The sequence below is a fragment of the Gopherus flavomarginatus genome, chromosome 16, assembly GCF_025201925.1.
Source record: "Gopherus flavomarginatus isolate rGopFla2 chromosome 16, rGopFla2.mat.asm, whole genome shotgun sequence".
Classification (NCBI taxonomy): domain Eukaryota; kingdom Metazoa; phylum Chordata; order Testudines; family Testudinidae; genus Gopherus; species Gopherus flavomarginatus.
The window spans coordinates 18,588,194-18,606,818 of NC_066632.1; the positions used below are offsets into that span (position 1 = coordinate 18,588,194).

Sequence of the window (18,625 nt, forward strand, 5' to 3'; positions counted from 1 at the left end):
GTGGGGGAGGTTTAAGTTGGAGATTAGGAAACACTATTTCACTAGGAGGATGTTGAAGCACTGGAATGGGTTACCTAGGGAGGTGGTGGAATCTCCATCCTTAGAGGTTTTTAAGGTCAGGCTTGACAGATCCCTGGCTGGGATGATTTAATTGGGGTTGGTCCTGCTTTGAGCAGGGGTTTGGACTAGATGACCTCCTGAGGTCCCTTCCAACCCTAAACTTCCATCCCAGCCCTCCCCTCACACCTATTCCCACCCCATACCACCCTCTTAATCTCCTCTTTTCAAATTAAACATATCCAGTAGCTTCAGCCTTTGCTTATGTGGCTGGCATTCCAACCCTTTGATCATCTTCGTTGCTCCCCTCTGGATCTTTTTCAGTTTCTCTCCATCCTTTTTATACAATGGTGACCAAAATTGGACATGATACGCCACGAGTCCTAGCCAATGCCTAGTAAAATAGTACTATCACCTCCCATGACTTGCATGCTATGTCTCTGTTAATGCACCTAAAATTGCATTTGCTTTTTTGGCAACAGCTGCGTGTTGCTGACTCATGTTGTGGCTGTGATCTACCCAGGACTGGCGCTAGAGTTTTTCGCGCCCTAGGTGCACTGCCATCTCGCCACCCCTCATGCCGCTCCCGCGGCTCCAGCTGCCGCAGCCATTTCTGTGGAGGATCCGTGGCTCCAGTGGAGCTGCTGCAGTCATGCCTGCGGGAGGTCCACCGGAGTCGCACGGGACCAGCGGACCGTCTGCAGGCATGACTGCGGCAGGTCCACCGGAGCCACCTGCCGCCCCCCCCACCCGGCAAAATGCCACCCCCCGAAAATCCTGGCACCCTAGGCGATTGCCTAGTTCGCCTCAATGGAAGCGCCGGCCCTGGACCTACCACAACTCCCTAATCCTTCTCAGCAGTGCTGCTGCCAAGCCAGTTATCCCCCATTCTGTATTTGTGCATTTGGTTTTCCTTCCGTAAATGTAGCACCTTACATCTGTCTTTGTTGAATTTCATTTTGTTGTCTATAACCTAGTTCTGCAATTTATCAAGATCCCTTTGAATTTTAGCTCTATCCTCCGAAGTGTTGGTACACACACACACCGTCCCCTGCAGCTTTGTGTCATCTTCAAATTGGATCAGTATGCTCTCTATACCAACACCCAGGCAGGGCCACCCAGAGGATTCACGGGTCCTGGGGTCTTCGGCGGCAGGGGGCCCGCGCCACTGAATTGCCGCGGAAGACCTTGCACTTCGGCGGCTGGTCCTGAGGCGGAAGGAGCCCCCGCCACCAAATTGTCACCAACGACCAGGAGCAAGTGAAGGACCCCGCTCCAGGGGCCCCAAAAAACTCTCATGGGGGCCCCTGCAGGGCCCGGGGCCTGGGGCAAATTGCCCCACTTGCCCCCCCCCCCCGGGTGGCCCTGCACTCAGGTCATGGGCAGCGCATAGCATAGGCTGAGGAAGGCTGTGCCTCCCAAAACAGCCCCATGTGATTCCGCCCATGTTCCATCCCAAGGCCCCCTCCTGCTTGCCGCTAGTTGTCTGAGCCCAGGCAGGCTGCCTCCTCTTCTGGGAAGCCTGCTGGGTGGGGTTTGGGATGGCTGGGGCCACGCTACCTGGTGCTTCAGGGTTTGGGGGGGGGTGCCCACCCACCCGGCACTCGGGCAGCCCAGGGCTGGTGTAGGGGGGTGGCTGGCGGTTGCAGAGGAGAGGGTCTCTGCACTTCAGCAGGGGAAGGGGGTTGGGAGGGGCAGGACGGGATGGGGGCTAGCCTCACCACACTTGTAGTTTACCCACCACCCATAATCCAGGCCATTAATAAAGATTTTAAATAACACCAGATCCAGAACAGATCCCTGTGTAACCCCACTCAGGACCTCCTTCCAATCTCATAGCATTTCATTAATAGCTACTCTTTGTTTGCGGTTGTTTAATCAATAATGTATCCACCTAATGGTAGTTCCACCGAGCCCGCATTTCTCCAGCTTACTTATCAGAATGTCATGTGGGACTGTGTCAAAAGCCTTGCTAAAGTCCAGGTATATTATGTTCACTGCATTCCCTCTATCCACCAAATCAGTTACCCTGGCAAAGAAGGAAATCAGCTGGTTTGGCTTGATTTGTTCTTGGTAAATCCATGCTGGCTGTTAGTGATCGCCTCTTCATCCCTGCCCCCCATCCCCACCCCCATCCAGCCCTCCCCTCGCACCCATCCCCACCCCATACCATCACCCCTACCCCATCCCAGGCCTTCCCTCACACCAGTCCCCACCCCATACCACCATCCCAGCCCCATCCCAGCCCACCCCTCACACCAGTCCCCACCCCATACCATCATCCCTGTCCCATCCCGGCCTTCCCCTCACACTCATCCCCACCCCATATCACCATCCCATGAGTTAGTTGGCGTTGGTGCTGCTTTGAGCAGGGGATTGGACTAGATGACCTCCTGAGGTCTCTTCCAACCCTCATATTCTTTGATTCTATGATCCCTACCCCCATCTCAGTCCTCCCCTCACCGTCTTCCCAACCACACTCACCCCATTATTATCCTCAACCTTGCCCCTTCCCACCCATCCCACCCCATCCTAGTCTGCCCCTAACACTCATCCCCAAACCCTCACACCTGTCCCCACTCCCTCACATTCATTACCAACCCCATGCCAGCTCACCCCCTACACACATCCCAGCTCTCCCTTCACACCAACCCCAGCACTCCTCTCATCCCCATCCCTGCCTCCAACCCAGTCCTCCCTCACCCCATCCCCATCCCCTTCACACTCATCCCCACCCCATCCCAGTCCTCCCCACACCCCATCCCCACATCCAACCCCATCCCAGCTCTCCCCTTACACCTTTCCCCATCTCCTCACACCCATCCCCTTCCAGCCCCTTCTCTCAAACCCATCCTGCCCCTTCCCCACACCCATCCCAGCCCTCCCCTTGCATGCTTCCCTACCTTCATCCTTGCTTCCATCACACCCTTCCCCACCCCATCCTGTCCCTCCCCTCACACCCATTTCACAACACTTCCTTTTTCCTTGGGGCTGGACGCCTTGTACTCTCTCTGGGGGCAGAGGGGCTCAGCGAAGTTATAGGAGTAAGAAGTTGCATTGTGAGTAGTAGGGAGAGACCCCCTCAGTCTGCAAGGGGCTCGGGGGTGCTGGGGAGACTGTGACACTTGAAATAACAATGACATTGATAGCTGCTAATGGGCTCTTCTCTCTGACTCAGGGCGTCCATGGAGGTCCTGCCTGAGGAGCCTGGCCTGCCTGCCCCCTATGGTAAGTTGCTTTCCCCTGTGCTCGGCCCCTTCCTGGTGTCAGGAGCAGGCACTCGGAGCTGGTTTGAGCTGTGGAGCTGAGAGGGAATGGTCCTGCGGGAGGGAACCGCAGGCCCAGCCCGGGAGGGGAGCAGAGCCCCTGTGCAGGTCACTGCATGTCACCAATCACGACCTTGTGCAGGGGCCAGCCTATGGTCGGTGAGCCCCACTCATCAGGGGGCAGGGGAAAGTCCATGGACCAAGCTACTCAGCCCTGGGTGCCCTGAGCGCTCCCAGAACCAGGACCCCCTTTGCTCCCAGTGAGCGCCCTGCCCAGCCCAGGGCTTGCTGGCCCAGCCCCCAGGGATCTGCTCAGCCATTGCCCTCTTGCAGGATGCAGCAGTACCGGGACCAGCTTTGAGGACGACTTGACACTGGGAGCGGAAGGTACCAGCCTTGAGGGATGCCAGCCCAGACAGTTCCCCCGACAGCAGGGAGTGGGGCCAAAGTCACCCCTGGTGTGGGGCAGTTCACATCTGCTCTCACCAGTGTCAGCCACCAAGGGGCAGCACAGACCTGCACCCAGCAGGAGTGTGATTTCCCTGCCACCTCCACGGGGAGGAGACGAGGCACTTGGGTTGAGCCGAGCCCGAATCCCCTGGCTTGTGTGGGGGAGGGGGCTTGTGGGATGGAGGAGGCTGGATGTGCTCAAATCCCTTTTCCCTCCCTCAGCAGTTTGATCCCCCATTGCCCCCAGTCCAGCACGTCAGACCCAGCCACCCTGTACAGCATCTCGTGAACACCCTGACCAGCCTGGGCCCCAGGAACCTTGGCAAGGGCAGCTGGTTCTGGGCCAAAGACACTGCATTGACTCACTCTCCACAGTGCCCCGCGTGAGGCCTGTCTCTGGGTGCCCAAGGCAAGGGGAGCCCCAGGGGATGGGGGTGCTTCGGGTGCCAAGCTGGGATTCGGAGACACCCTGCGTTACTCACCCATTGCTTCTCCTCGCTCTTCCAGCTCTGTTGTTACCTAGGAGTGACAAAGCCATGGGCAGGTGAGAGTCCAGAACCCCCCCCCATACTCCCCCAGGGGACTCAGAGCTCAGGCTCCCCCCACCCCAGACACCCCTGAGCACAGGCTCTTGTGCACTCTCAGGCCCCTACAGGTCCTGCACCAAGGCTGCCCACCCCATCACGTCCCCTCACACCTCGTCTCCACCTTCCAGCCCATACCTGGGCAGGAGCACGCCCTGCGTAGCCCACCCCGCACCTGCAGGCCTCGCTCCCAGCAGCCCCCTTGAAACCCTCCCCCATATCAGACCATGAACCATATCTGTGGGGCTCGTACCCAGTCGCAGGGCCTGAGCCCTGGAGTGATGTAGGGCAGGATCTGGTGCACAGGTGTTACTGTCCAGGGGATGGTGACCCTGGCCAGGCCACGCTACCCCTAACTGTTTGTGACCCTCTCCTGCCTTCTCTCCCACAGCAGGACCCTGCTGGAGAAGCCCTGGCCAGGCCGGTACCCCCACCTTGGGCATAGCATGGCATCCAGTGCCATCTCCGGTGGCACCAACAAGACCGCCTCCAGGTAGGACCCCGAGGACCTCAGGACAGGACCCCAGGCATTGGTTGGTACTTCCCAGGAGCAGTGAGTCCATCTGGCCTTCAGCTCTGTTGAGGCAGCTACAGCCAGTCCTGGCCCCTCTGGAGCGGGGGGCGGGGGGCTCAGCTGCAGCCAAGCCAGATCTCTTGGGGGTCCTTCAGCCACAGCCAAGCATTCCCCTTTGGTGTCTGTAGAGCAGCAACAAATTCCTTGGAATAGCCCCCACCCCAACCCAACAGCCTCCAACCTGAGACCCACTGGCCTCAGCCAGGGCACTTGGAGAGGAAGACCCGGGGCAGACAGGTAACGGGGGTATGGGGCATGGGGATGAGGCATGGCAGTGGGGACAGTGTGTGGAGATGAGGTGTGGCAGTGAGGATGGTGTTTGGGGATGGTGTGTGGTAGGGGATGGTGCATGGGATGGGGTATGGAGTGGAGCAGTGTGGAAGGTGTTTGGGGATGGTTCATATTCACGGGGAGTGTGTGGGAATGGGATATAGTGGGGGGTGGGGGTGGTATGTGTGGAAGAGGTGTGGGGATGGTGTGTGTGGATGGGGCGTGTTGGTGGGGATGGGTTATGCTGGTGGGGACGGTGTGTGCGGATGGGGTGTGGGGATGGGGCATGTCGCTGTGGATGGGTTATGTTGGTGGGGACGGTATGTGTGTGGGGGGTGTGGGGATGGGTTATGCTGGTGGAGACAGTGTGTGCGGATGGGATGTGGGGATGGGTTATGCTGATGTAGACAATGTGTGCGGATGGGGTGTGGGGATGGGGTATGTTGGTGTGGATGTGTTATGGTGGTGAGGACGATGTGTGTGGATGGGACATGGGGATGGGGTATGCTGCTGGGGATGGTGTGTGTGGATGGGACATTGTGCGGGGGATAGGTTATGCTGGTGGGGACGATGTATGTGGATGGGGTGTGGGGATGGGTGATGCTGGTGGGGATGGTGTGTGCGGATGGGGTGTGTCGGTAGGGATGGGATATGCTAATGAGGACAGTGTGTGTCGATGGTCGTGGTGCTGGGGATCTGGTGGCTGGGACCTGGTGGTGAGGATGGGCATGGCAGTAGGGATGTGCCATAGGGATCGGTTATTCCAGTGGGGATGGTGTGTCGGGTTTCCCCCTGCTCTGACCGCTGCCCCAGCAGGAGGGGTGATCCAGCCCCATCACCCCATCTCAGTGCACCGTGTTGCTCTCTCTGCAGTGTCTCTGAGATCCTGGAGCGGTGCCAGGAGGACGCTGAGGAGATTCTCTACAACTTGGGCTTCGTGCAGGACGAGCCTCAGGCCACAGCCCGGATCCCGGCCCGGTTCTTCTCAGCTCCTTCCCAAGCCAAAGGCATAGATTTCCAGCTCTTCCTGAAGGCCCAGGTGCAGCGCCTGGAGATGGAGGATCCCTGCCTGACCCTGGCCAGTAGGTGTTGCTGGGGTTACCTCTCCCACGGGGATGCCTGGGCACTCCAGAGGAGCCTGGATAGTTGGGGGTTAAAGCAGCCTGGCCAATAAACCTGCAGTCGGGGGTAAGAAGCCATTAGCTGTGCCCAAGGCTGGGACAGTCTCTGAGCCCTGCCACCCTGCCTAGCCAAGCCCAGGTTACTGGCCAGTCACTGCACTCAAGGGATTCATACTTGTGGTGCCAGAGGCAGGTTCCCATCTCAGTCGCTTCTCCGTCTCAGAGACCGGTGCAGAGGCATGAGATGGTCTGCTTTGGGGCTCTGCCCGGGGAGCAGAGCTGGGCTGGGGTGGGGATAGGATGTGCCAGTGGGGAAATGAGGTGTTGGGATGGATTGTGGCAGTGGAAGATGGTGTGGGGGACCTAGTGGTAAGAGCAGGTCATTAGAAGTCAGGACTCTTGGGTTCTATTCCCACCTCATCCCACTCTGAGCAGCCTTGGGCAAGTTGCTTCCCCTCTAGTGCCTCAGTTTCCCCACTTGTGTGTTGGGCAGAACAGGATCCACTGTAGTAAAGCACATGGAGACCCTCTGATCCTTGGGGAGTTGTGTTTCTGCCCCCCCCCCCGGGAACCCCCTTCAACCAATAGTGAACGGGCCATCAGAAGAGCCTGGCTACTACAGTCGGGTTCCACTCACCAGCTTCCCACAGCAACCCTGCTAATAGATACACAGGCACCCAGGCCAGCAGGGACTGTTTCAAGCACCTAGTCTGGCCTTGGGTGTGGCCCAGGTGAGAGAATGCCCCTAGGGACTCCTGCCTCTGGTTCTGTATCTTCTGCTTGGCCCTGAGCGTCCCCAATCTCTGCCTAGTATCTGACCTTCCTCTCTCTCCTTCCCATGCTGCCAGGTCGGTTCCAGCAAGTGGAGGCACTGGCTGCGACGGCGGATGCCTTCTTCTGCCTCTATTCCTATGTCTCCAAGACCCCCCTGCGGAAGATTTCGCCGGCCCAGGTTTTCTGGGCCTGCCCAGAAATTCCCAATTTCTGGGTTGTGCCTGCGAAGGCTGAGGCTACGTCTCCCATGGACCGTCTGAAGAAAGCCATCTCCAGGATGTGCCTGTACACCTCACCCAGAGCCAGGTCCTCGCGGAGAGCTAGCAGGGCACCCAGCTGCCGGAGGAGCAGCCTGGGCAGTGTGGTACAGGAGGTGCTGGAGAGGGCGAGGGAGGAGCGGTTCCGATTTGACCAAACAGATATAGAGGATGTGGAAGGGGCAGCCTGTGAGATGCCCACAGGGACATTCCAGTGCCAGCATAGAGTGGAGAGCTCCGTCCAAGAGCCACCGTCACCAGAGCTGGCAGATCATGTTTTGGAGCATCTCTGCCACGGAGGTGAGGCAACTGCCATTTCTCCAGGAGGGAAAGCAGAGCTCCACGCAGTGCCAACCCCACCAAGGCTGCAATGGGCCCCACAGGGGCTACCTGCTGGCACAGTTGGGGCATGTGCAGAGGGGACAGGTAGTCCAGGCTACCAGGAGAAGAAAGGCCCTGGAGAAGCCCCTATGGAGATGGTTCCTTCCAAATGGGAGGTCTCCATGGACACGTCCTGCCCCTCAGGGGGAGCAGGGTCTGATGAGAAGGGTTCCTATTCTGGAGGCATGGCTGCACCGCGGGCTTGTCTCAGTCCCTCTCCTGGGACACACTACACGGCCACCAAAGCCATGGGCACTGTCGGGACAACGTGGTTCCATCTGGAGCCCAGAGAGGGGCTCAGAAGTGAGGTCAGGTTTGCCTTAGACTTTTCCAGGGCCCTGAGCAGTGATAATGCAGGCTCCTGCATAGCCCGGCTGCCCCACCCAGGGGGGCCCCCAGGGAAGGATGGGCTGGAGGCCTACGGAGGAGCTCTCATGTGCCCAGAGGAGCTGAGGGCTGAAGGCAAAGGACACTCACCACACAGAGGGAGCTCCCACATGTGTGGCTCCCAGGACGTGGCACATCCCCAGGGGCAGGACACCGAAATCCCAGGGCCAGCGTTGCTCTCCCTGGAGGAGGTTCCTGCTTCGTGGGTAGCAGGCGGGGGCTCCATGCTCCATGGGCCCTGCTGGGCACCAACGCTGCCCCTTCAGGAGGATGATTCTTTTGAACTGGAAGAGGTGGGTATAGACATGGGGATGCCCTGAGCCTAATCACTGAGCCCCTCGGGCGGGGAAAGTTCTGCCCTCCGCCTGCAGGAAGTGCCCTGTAGATAGCCGTGGTCACTGCATGCACACCTCAATGGCCCTGCCCCTGGCCGCGTGCGCCTGTACCTCCCCACCTCCTCCAGCTCCCAGCACTCAATTCCCACAGCAGGGAGTCTGACTAGGCCAGCGCAACACAGGGACAGCTGGCCATGCCCTCGCCTGGTCACAGACTATGGGATGCACCAGCTTCCTGGGACAGATCCACTGCAGGGCAGCTGTGGGCCACGTGCAGGGAGCTGCCTGGGTGCGGCTCGGGGGCATGATTTGACCCTTTCTAGTGACTGGGCACAGTGAGAGTTCAAAGAGCTGGAATGACAGGATGGCGGGAGTGAGAGCTGGCTAGAAAGAGTAGGACGGCCTGACACAGTCAAGGATGAATGGCCAGCAGAGGGCAGCTGGGCTCTGGTGCAGCAAATGTCCCTGACACGCTAACAATGACCCAGGCTGTTTGGGTATGAAAGATCAAAAGCTTTAAATGAAGCTGGTCCCAGGAGGGGAGGGAGCCGAGGATGATGGGGTCAGCCTCCTATATCAGCTGGGGAGGAAGATGCAGGTGGAACAGAGGCAGTGACACACACTTGTGTCTCTTTGAAGCACTAGCAAGTGCAATGAGTCCATGTCATAACATTTTTTCCCAGATCTGGACCTTAGCGTCCAAAATATGGGTGTTATCATGAAAATCTCCAAGCTTAGTTACCAGCTTGGACCTGGTAATTGCTGCCACCAGCCAGGAATTATACAGTGCCTAGCTCACTGTGGTCTCCCCAAAACCTTCCCTGAGGGACCCCAAGACTCAGATTCCTTGAGTCTCACAACAAAGGGGAATAAACTATTTCCCTTCCCCCTCCTCCCCTCCAGGTGTTCCCTCCCTGGGTTCCTGGAGAGAGATACAGAAGCAAGCTCCGTGAATCTAAACAAAGGGATTCTACCCTCCCTGTTTCCAGTCCTGGAAACACAAGTACCGAGAGCTAATCTCTCTTCCTCCTCCCCCAGAGGGTATGCAAAGTCAGGTTAATAAATCTAACACAAAGAGATTTTCCCCCTGACTTCTTCCTCCCACCAATTCCCTGGTGAGCTGCAGACTCAATTCCCTGGAGTCCTCACTAAAGAAAACTCCAACAGGTCTTAAAAAGAAAGCTTTATATAAAAAGAATGAAAAAAAGGACATAAAAGGATCTCTGTAATAAGGTGACAATATACAGGTCAATTGCTTAAAGAAAATGAATAAACCGCCTTTTCCAAAAAGAATACACTCCAGCAACTACACACATGTAAATACAAAAAAAAAATATAAACCTGTTGTCTTACTATCCTTGTACTTACAACTTGGAAACAGAAGATTAGAAAGCCTGGAGATAGAAAAATCACTCTCAGAGCCGAGAGGGTCAGACCCAAGAACAAAGGACAAAGAACTCACACCCAAAACTTCCCTCCACCCAGATTTGAAAAAGTCTTGTTTCCTGATTGGTCCTCTGGTCAGGTGTTTCAGGTTACTGGTGTTACCCCTTTACAGGTAAAAGAACATTAACCCTTAGCTATCTGTTTATGACAGTCCGTCCAACAGGATTCTGACAGAGCCCTGTCGCGGCAGGGCAGCTGCTGCCCATCCCCTGCCCCTTCAGTGAGTACCCAGGGTATTGCATCCTTAGCATCCTCCACCTGGCATGCACCTGCGCGCGCGCACACACACACGCGCGCTGGCATAGGTGCTGCTCTGTGGGTGCTCCAGGGCGCAAGCACCTATTGAAAAAATAGGGGGTGCTCAGCACTCAGAGGGCTGGATTAATGTTTTGTGGGTTCTGTCTCCCGGACTGTGACCCCGCACCCCCTCCTCCTGCGCTCCGCTCTGAGCCACTTTTCCCTCTCGGCCTCTACTCCCTAGCCCCTGTCCCCACTTGGCCTCTTCTCCTGGAGGCCATGCCTGCCGCTCGCACAGACGGCAGGGGAGGTCGGAGGGGAGTCAGCGCCTGTGCATTTGGGGCTCATTCTCTCCAGCAGGGGCACTAGTCTCTCTGTCACACACACACAGAGCTGCTGCTGGCCCGAGTGTCCCCCTCCCCCGTAGTGCCATGCCTGCACTTTCACCCACTATGCGATTTCTTGCTTTCAGGTGCAAAGCACCAGTGAGGATGAGGGTGGCACCCCTGAGGCAGCAGCCTGGCTGCCCGCACCCGCCTTGACGAGACATCGGAGGCGTAAGTAGGCTCCTTGGCTCTGGCTTGAGCCATGCACAGGGAATGGCCTTGCTCTGGCTGCCAGCCAGTCTCTGCAGGGGGATGGTTTGGGGCACTGGGGCCTGAGGGGAGGGGCAGCGGCGATGTCTCGGGGGCAGGGAGCCTCTGCGGAGCTGCCTGCCCATGGGATGGGCCAGGCCTGGCTCTGGGCAAAGCCCAGCCCTTCCAGCCCCATTTTGAGCCGGTGGGCTCTGTACCCTATGGCCTGGAATCCTGCACCCCAATACACACCCCTTGTGCCCTACAGAGCCAGGCAGTCTGGGAGCCAGGAGGGCAAGCGCAGGGGTGTCAGAGCCACATGAGATAGGGGAAGCTGAGAATGGTCGAACGTGATCCAGCAGCTGGAAGTTGAAGCCAGACAAATTCAGACTGGGAGTAAGGTGCTGTACATTTTTAACAGCAAGAGGAAGAACTTCCCAAGGGTACTGGTGGGGTCTCCATCACTGGCAATTTTTAAATCCAGCTTGGAGGTTTTTCTCAAAGCTCTGCCCTAGGGATTGTTTTGGGGGCAGGTCTCTGGCCTATGTGACACAGGAGGTCAGGAGACATGATGACAATGGGCCCTTCTGGCCTTGGAATCAGTGAATCTATAAGAGCCCAGCTGACCCCGGAGAGCGTGTCTTGGCCAGCTGGGTGCCTGACGGGGAGCGCCCTGGGCAGCAGAGTGGGCCCAGCCTATGGGAGAGCAGTCAGCCCCTCCACACGCGGCCCCACACCCAGCCCCTTGCACATGACCTTCAGCCCTGCACGTGGCCCCCAGCCTCCAGCCCTGCACACAGGCCTGCATGTGGCCCCGACGAGCCCCAGCCCCCACACAGCACCCTGCACACAGCCCTGAGTCCTGCATACAGCTATCAGCCCTGCACATGGCCCCTAGCCCCTCACACAGTCCGGCCTCCAGCCTCCAGCCCTGCACATAGGCCTGCACGTGGCCCCCAACCCCTCATGCAGCCCTGCCACCAGCCAGCACCCTGCACACGGGCCTGAGCCCTGCACATGTCCCCCAGCCCTGCACATGTCCCCCAGCCCCGCACGCAGCCCCCTGCCCCTCAGCAAGGGCTGGCAACTTTCTAATGGCACAAAACTGAACACCCCTACCCAGGCCCTGCCCCGGCTCCACCTCTTCTCTGACGCCGCGCCCCTCTCGCTCCATCCCCCTGCCCTCTGTCGCTCACTCTCCACTACTCTCAATGGGGCAGGGGATTTGGGTTCCGGGAGCTGTGGGCTGGGGGTCTGGGCTCCAGATGGGGCCAGAAATGAAGCGTTCGGGTTGCAGAAGAGGGCTCCAGGATGGGGCAGGAGATTGGGATATGTGGGGGGTTGAGGACTCTGGATGGGGGTGCAGGTTCTGGGGTGGAGCCAGTGAAGAGTGGTTTGGGGTACAAGAAGGGGCTCTGGGATGGGGCCGAGGCGTTCAGAGTGCTGGAGGGGGTGGGGGCTCCAACTGGGGGTGTGGGGTCTGGGGTGGGGCCGGGATGAGAGGTTTGGGATGGAGGAAGGGGCTCAGGGTTGTGGCATGGGATTGGGGTGTGGGGTCCAGGAGGGAGTTTGGGTGCAGGAGGGGACTCCGGGCTTAAGGGGAGGGTTTGGGGTGGGAGAGGGTCTGGGGTGCGGGGTCTTGGCAGCAGTTACCGTAGCTCCCAGGGAAGCAGCCGCCAGGTCCCTGCAGCCCCTCAGAGTTGCGGAGCTGCCACTCAGGGCGGGGGCAGCGTGTGGAGCCTCCATGGCCACCAATGTGCCTAAGAGCTGCTGGGACCTGGCAGCTGCTTCTGGGAGCCACACGGAGCTAGGGCAGGCTGGGACCCTGCCTTAGCCCCGGGCCCTCGCTGCGCTGCCGACCAGACTTTTAATGGCTGCCAACCGGAGCCACCAGGGTCCCTTTTGCGACTTGGCGTTCCAGTCGAAAACCGGACACCTGGTAACCCTACCCCTCACCAAGCCCCTGACCCATCCCCGCACCCATCCCCACACCCAGTCCTGCACCCAGCCTTGCACACGGCTCCCAGACTGCACATGACTCCCTCCTAACCCTGCGCACAGCCCTGCATACAGCCCCCAGCCCTGCATGTGGCCCGCAGCCCTCTACGCAGTACTGCACGCAGCTCCCAGCCCCTCACACAGCCCCCAGTCCTGCATACAGCCACGCACCCAGCCCCACACACAACTCCCAGCCCCTCACACAGCCCCCAGTTCTGCATACAGCCACGCACACAGCCCCCAACCTCCCCACACAACTCCCAGCCCCTCGCACAGCCGTGCACACATCCCCCAGCCCCGCTGGTGTGGAGTGCGCAGAGCGCTGTGGTTTTCACGCTGATGCCCTGAAAAAGAGGTGCCCAGTCTCAGTCTTTGTTTCCATTGGCTTTAGGTTTCATGCTCCATGCCCACAGTGCGCATTCTGACAGCAGCGGTTTTGTGGAGGAGCCGGCGCCCAACTCAACGCCCACCACCCAGCTTCCTGACACAGCCTGCTCCAAGCTCGGCAGGCCATTGGGGGGCCCATGTGGCACAGGGCAGGCTGTGTAGGTCAGGACTCCCTGGCTGAGGGACCTCATCTGAGCAGGAGGAAGATATTTGCTGTGTCCAGGCCACACACTTCTTCCAGCCTATCCCAAGCCCCTTCATGAGCCATGACAGGGTCCGGGCATTATCCCTGGGGCAGCAGGATCACAGATTCCTGGGCCTGGGAACAGCAGAATTGTGCCTCAAATCCAGACAGCACCAGGCAGCCAGGGAAACCCATGACCGTGGGCATGGAGCAGGAGGCACCCACCAGGGATCCAGGGTGACCCAGAGCATGGAGCAGGAGCACCCACCAGGCAGCCAGGCCAACCCATGTCATGGAGCAGGGGGCACCCACCAGGAATCTAGGATGACCAAGGGGTGCAGAGTGGACGGGGCATCTACTCCCCAGAGTGAGCCTGGGGGCAGGTGGACAGCCACCTGCCAGGCAGCCATGGTGACCCAAGGGTGCAGAGGGTGGTGGCAGGGGTACCCACCCACCAGGCAGCCAGGGTGACCCTGGGGTGAGGGGGAGGCGCAGCTCTCTGGTGTTTAAAAAAGAAAATTTGTTTCAGAACTTTTGACAAAAACTGCAGAAAATCATCGTCCTTCCCCCAGCCCCTAGTTCGCCAGCGAGATCAGTAACCCTTGGGGCACAGCGATGGCCTTGCCAGGGTGATGATGGGGTGGAGTTAGGGGGGATTTCTCTGCTTTGTTGAGTTCCCCCTGCTGGCACAAATGGGGAATTGCTCGGCTCCACAGGCTCCATGTGACCTGCGGCTCATCACTCACAACCTCACTAGCACTTTGGAACTGGTTCTTGTTACACATGCTGTAGCGCTTGCAACACTAGGACATCTGGGATCCTGCCTGGGAACAGCCCATGCACATTGTAAATAAACACAAGGAGAGAGGACGTCTGTGCACCTTTATGCAGCTGTATGAATGGACACAAGTGAGAGTTACTTTCCTCCAGCTTTGGGCATCCCACACATTTGGGCTCAGTGTGGAGGCTGGGTGTGGGGGGACAGAATTGATCTCCTAGGTTAATTTGCCAATCCCAGCAACATCAGTCCGCCTTACTCCCCCAGAACCAAGGAGATGTGGTGTTCTGTAGTGGTTAGAGCAGGGATTGGAAGCCAGCCTGCCTACATTCTACTCCTGGCTCTCAGGGTCGAGGACTCCTGGGTTCCATTCCTAACCCTGCCACTCACTGTAGTGAGTCATTTCCCTTCTTTGTGCCTCAGTTTTCCCATCTGTAGCATGGCACTAGGTCTGTCGGGAGCCAAGAGCGGGCCATGGAACCAAAGAGCTGCACCTGTAGGTAGCTTTGCAATGTCAAAACCAGCTGCTTCCAGCAACTTTCTTCCCAGGATTGTTACTTTACTTCCTGCCGTGGGGTCTCAACTGTGCTGCCCTCGGCATGGACAGCACCCCCCAGGGGTATGGCTCCATGCTGCTCCAGCATGGCACTAGAACATCTGGGGTGTGGGGCAAGTGTGTGACTGTTCAGTTCAGTTCTGATCCTTTTGCGCTCAGGCTATCCCTGCCCCACCTACAGTGGCTGAGCCCCCCCCAAGATACTAGCTATAGCTCTGCAAGACGGGGAGGCATTGTCCCCACTTACTGATGGGGAAACAGGCCCTGAGACACTAAGGGCCAGATCTGCAGAAGAAATCAGCACCCAGCAGCTCCCATTCTTCTCCACAGGGGTGGGGTGGTGGGCATTCTCCACTGTCTCAACAGGGGACGGAGGTTCTCTATTGTTCTACTGGGGGATTATCCCATTCCCACTCCACTCCTTCCCCCAAGTCTCCACTCTGCCCTGCCTCTTTCTGCCCCCTCCCCTGAGTGCACCCTGCCGTTGCTCTGACCCCTCCCCCCCAGTGCCTCCTGCATGCTGCTGAACAGCTGATCGCGGCAGGCAGGAGGTGCTGGCAGGGAGTGGGAGGAACTGATTGGTGGGACCATTGGTGGGTGCTGAGCCCTCACTATTTTTTTTCCATGGGTGCTCCAGCCTCAGCACCCACAGAGTTGATGCCTATGCCTTTGAGGGCTATGAGTCTCTGCCTGGACCAGAGCACATTTGTGAACAGCTTCTCATGCCTTTTCCCACCCATAAGGACTGGCCTCCCCAGGGTAAACATCCTTGCCCAGCGCTGGGAGCAGATTCTGTCAGGAGTGGAGTGAAGATTCCAGTCCAACAGGGAGTTGATCCCAACAGGTTTGACCGTCTCTGCGCTGGCAGGAGGGGACGTGGCACTTAGTTCACTGTCCCTAGCAGCACTAATCACCCAAGCCTGCTGTGTGTGTGTGTGTGTGTGTGTGTGTGTGTGTGATGTAAGAGGAGAAGAACCTACTGCTCCCATCAGCTAGTGGGGATGCTCTTTTAGATCTAGCTGTTGTAGAGGATTATGCTTTTAGCACTGATGACCCGTGGTTCAGTCTCCACTGAAGACCTGGGCAGAGGGTTCATTAGAGCTACATGAGAGCGTAGGACAGGAAAAGATGAGTAAGTCAAGCCATGCAGTTCATTACCATCACCACACCACACCACACCTCCACTCAGAGCGGGTTTGCTCAGCGCAGGGTTAGACAGAAGGATTAGAGCAGGTTTAGCCATACACCACCCCATGGTTACCCGCAGCAGCCCCAGAAAGGGGGGTGTACCCAGGGTTGGAGGGGCTCAGAGACGGCTCTAAGCGCCACTACAAACAGCTCATGCCAATCCCAGCTCCTGTTTCGTTCTTCAGCTTCTGAGTCAGCAAATAAGTGTTTACAGGAAATCCACCAGCCAAGCAGCGATTTGCAGGCAGAGCTGAGCACAGTGTGAAGCATGACATGGTTTTGTTGCTCCCGGATTCCGTGGGTGTAAATGGGGTTTCCAGCCAGTGAAAGTTCATCTATGGAACTGTCTCTGAAAGGGAGGAGATGCCTTACCTGCACTACAGTCTGTCCCAGCCCCCGATTGGGGCTCCCAGAGCCTGACCTGGGGCCTGCATCCATTGGGGATCCCACAGCCCGACCCAGGGCCTAGCACCCATGGGGGCTCCCACAGCCCGACCCGTGGCCTAGCACCCATCGGGAGTCCCACAGCCTGACTCGGGGCCCTACACCCATCGAGGCTCCCACAGTCTGACCCAGGGCCTGTATCCATCGGGGCTCCCACAGCCCAACCCGGGGCCTGCACCCATCGGGGGTCCCATATCTCCTGGGCAGAGGCGAATTAAGATTTATTGGTGCCCTGGGCACAAAGAACATTTAGACCCCCACACCACCATGGGGCCCTGCCCCCTGCTCCTCCACTTCCCCCAGGCCCCATCCTCTGACCTGGCCAGAAGCCAGGCTGTGGTAAGAGTTGCACAGGGAACCTGGGCTACTGTGGGGAGCCCCGGACCTCAGTCTGCCCTGGGCAGTGCACCCAGGGGGGCAGGGACCAGGACCGAAGGCTGCTCTCAGGCACCCTGGCACCCCATCCAGGGCAGGTGGAGGGTCCAGGGCTCCACACCACTTCCTGGGCTCCCTGGGTAGGTCTTACCACAGCCTAGGGTCACTATGTCCCATTTTTGCTGGGACAGTCTCCGTTTTAAGCCCTGCCCCTGAGATACCAAATTTTTTGGCAAAAGAGGGCACATATCTCATTTGCTCTTGCAAACTTGGCTCCTCTGCTTTGAGGCTGTGACAGTCCCAGTGTCCCAGGAACCGCAAACCAGGCCCCACTTTAAGATCTTGCCAGCAAGTTAAAGAAGTATGGATTGGATGAATGGACTATAAGGTGGATAGAAAGCTGGCTAGATTGTCAGGTTCAATGGGTGGTGATCAACAGCTCTATGTCTAGCTGGCAGCTGGTATCAAGCGGAGTGCCCCAAGGGTCAGTACAGCCTGGGGCTGGTTTTGTTCAACATCTTTATTAATGATCTGAATGATGAGATTAATTGCACCCTCAGCAAGTTCACAGATGACACTAAGCTGGGGGGAGAGGTAGATGCACTGGAGGGTAGGGATAGGGATAGGGATATGAGTCAGCAGCGTGCCCTTGTTGCCAAGAAGGCCAATGGCATATTGGGCTGCATTAGTGGCATTGCCAGCAGATCGAGGGAAGTGATTATTCCCCTCTATTCAGCACTGGTGAGGCCACACCTAGAGTGTTGTGTCCCATTTTGGTCCCCCCACTACAGAAGGGATGTGGACAAATTGGAGAGAGTCCAGTGGAGGGCAACGAAAATTATTAGGGGACTGGGGCACATGGCTTACAAGGAGAGGCTGAGGGAACTGGGGTATTTAGTCTGCAGAACAGAAGAATGAGGGGGGATTTGATAGTAGCCTTCAACGACCTGAAGGCTGTTCTCAGTGGTGGCAGATGATAGAACAAGAAGTAATGGTCTCAAGTTGCAGTGGGGGAGGTCTAGGTTGGATATTAGGAAACACTATTTCACTAGGAGGGTGGTGAAGCACTGGAATGGGTTACCTAGGTAGGTGGTGGAATCTCCATCCTTAGAGGTTTTTAAGGCCCAGCTTGACAAAGCCCTGGCTGGAATGTTGGACTAGATGATCTCCTGAGGTCCCTTCCAACCCTGATATTCTGCGATTCTATAATCTTGGCTCTAACTAATTTTCACTTTATTGGGCGATTTTGCACACACTTACACTGTAATCCGGCTAGCATCAGAGCAGACTGAGTTCCAAGTACAGCAGTGGTCACCAACGACAGCCTCTGACAGTCAGTCGTGATCTCCAGCCACTAAAACTCCATAAGAGCATAAGAACGGCCATACTGGGTCAGACCAAAGGCCTATCCAGCCCAGTATCCTGTCTACCGACAGTGATCAGTGCCAGGTGTTCCAGAGGGAGTGAACCTAGCAGGTAATGATCAAGTGATCTCTCTCCTGCCATCCATTCCCACCCTGACAAACAGAGGCTAGGGACACCATTCCTTACTCATCCAGGGTAATGGCCACGAATGGACTTAACTGCCATGAATTTATCTACTTCTCTTTTAAACCCTGTTATAGTTCAAGCCTTCACAACCTCCTCAGGCAAGGAGTTCCACAGGTTGAATGTGCACTGTGTGAAGAAGAACTTCCTTTTATTTGTTTTAAACCTGCTGTCCATTAATTTCATTCAGTGACATCTAGTTCTTATATTATGGAAACAAGTAAATAACTTTTCCTCATTCACTTTCTTCACACCACTCATGATTTTATATACCTCTATCATTTCCCCCCTTAGTCTCCTCTTTTCCAAGCTGAAAAGTCCTAGCCTCTTTAATTTCTCCTCATATGGGACCTGATCCAACCCCCTAATCATTTTAGTTGCCCTTCTCTGAACCTTTTCCAATGCCAGTATATCTTTTTTGAGATGAGACATCTTTACGCAGTATTCACGATG

At 57.3% G+C, this 18,625-nt stretch overlaps 1 protein-coding gene across 2 annotated transcripts in view; it reads left to right on the forward strand.

Moving 5' to 3' along the window:
* Positions 1-14,149, forward strand: part of TESPA1 (thymocyte expressed, positive selection associated 1) — a 30,449-nt gene extending 16,300 nt beyond the window's left edge. The window contains exons 4-11 of one of the 2 annotated variants that reach the window (XM_050925837.1): positions 3,236-3,285; positions 3,657-3,710; positions 4,281-4,317; positions 4,749-4,850; positions 6,075-6,283; positions 7,171-8,414; positions 10,612-10,696; positions 13,104-14,149. In XM_050925837.1, the coding sequence (XP_050781794.1) occupies positions 3,236-3,285; positions 3,657-3,710; positions 4,281-4,317; positions 4,749-4,850; positions 6,075-6,283; positions 7,171-8,414; positions 10,612-10,696; positions 13,104-13,261 (1,939 nt within the window). In that variant the 3' untranslated portion in view covers positions 13,262-14,149. The remainder of the gene's footprint in view (positions 1-3,235; positions 3,286-3,656; positions 3,711-4,280; positions 4,318-4,748; positions 4,851-6,074; positions 6,284-7,170; positions 8,415-10,611; positions 10,697-13,103) is intronic. The other variant, XM_050925838.1, reaches the window with a different exon arrangement.
* The last annotated feature ends 4,476 nt before the right edge of the window (positions 14,150-18,625 follow it).